Source organism: Myotis davidii, unplaced genomic scaffold (genome assembly GCF_000327345.1).
Source record: "Myotis davidii unplaced genomic scaffold, ASM32734v1 scaffold43, whole genome shotgun sequence".
Taxonomy (NCBI): domain Eukaryota; kingdom Metazoa; phylum Chordata; class Mammalia; order Chiroptera; family Vespertilionidae; genus Myotis; species Myotis davidii.
In genome coordinates, this window is record NW_006294590.1 from 2,122,780 (window position 1) to 2,123,022 (window position 243).

General features: G+C 67.9%; 1 protein-coding gene across 1 annotated transcript in view; it reads left to right on the forward strand.

The window, feature by feature from the left end:
- Nucleotides 1-243, forward strand: part of ADGRD1 (adhesion G protein-coupled receptor D1) — a gene marked incomplete at its 5' end in the record, with an annotated part of 100,297 nt that overhangs the window by 70,109 nt on the left and 29,945 nt on the right. The window contains 2 exons of the mRNA XM_015567227.1: nucleotides 12-112; nucleotides 164-243. Of these exons, the coding sequence (XP_015422713.1) occupies nucleotides 12-112; nucleotides 164-243 (181 nt within the window). The remainder of the gene's footprint in view (nucleotides 1-11; nucleotides 113-163) is intronic.

Below are 243 nucleotides of genomic sequence, written 5' to 3' on the forward strand. Positions count from 1 at the left end.
CCCTCCCCCAGGCGGCCGTGACGCTCGGCCCCAGCTCACGGGCCACCTTGGACCTCAGACCCGGGCGGCTCTGGTGTCTCCTCCCTCGGACCCATGTCCGCAGAGCACGCATGTGAGCTTCATCTGGGGCGTCTGGGGCATCGGTCCCGGGATTCTGAGCGAGCTCCCCGTGTCGTTGCCAGGACAACGCCGCGGTGCTGGGCCTGATCGAGACCGTGGATGTGGTCATGAGCCACATCTCCT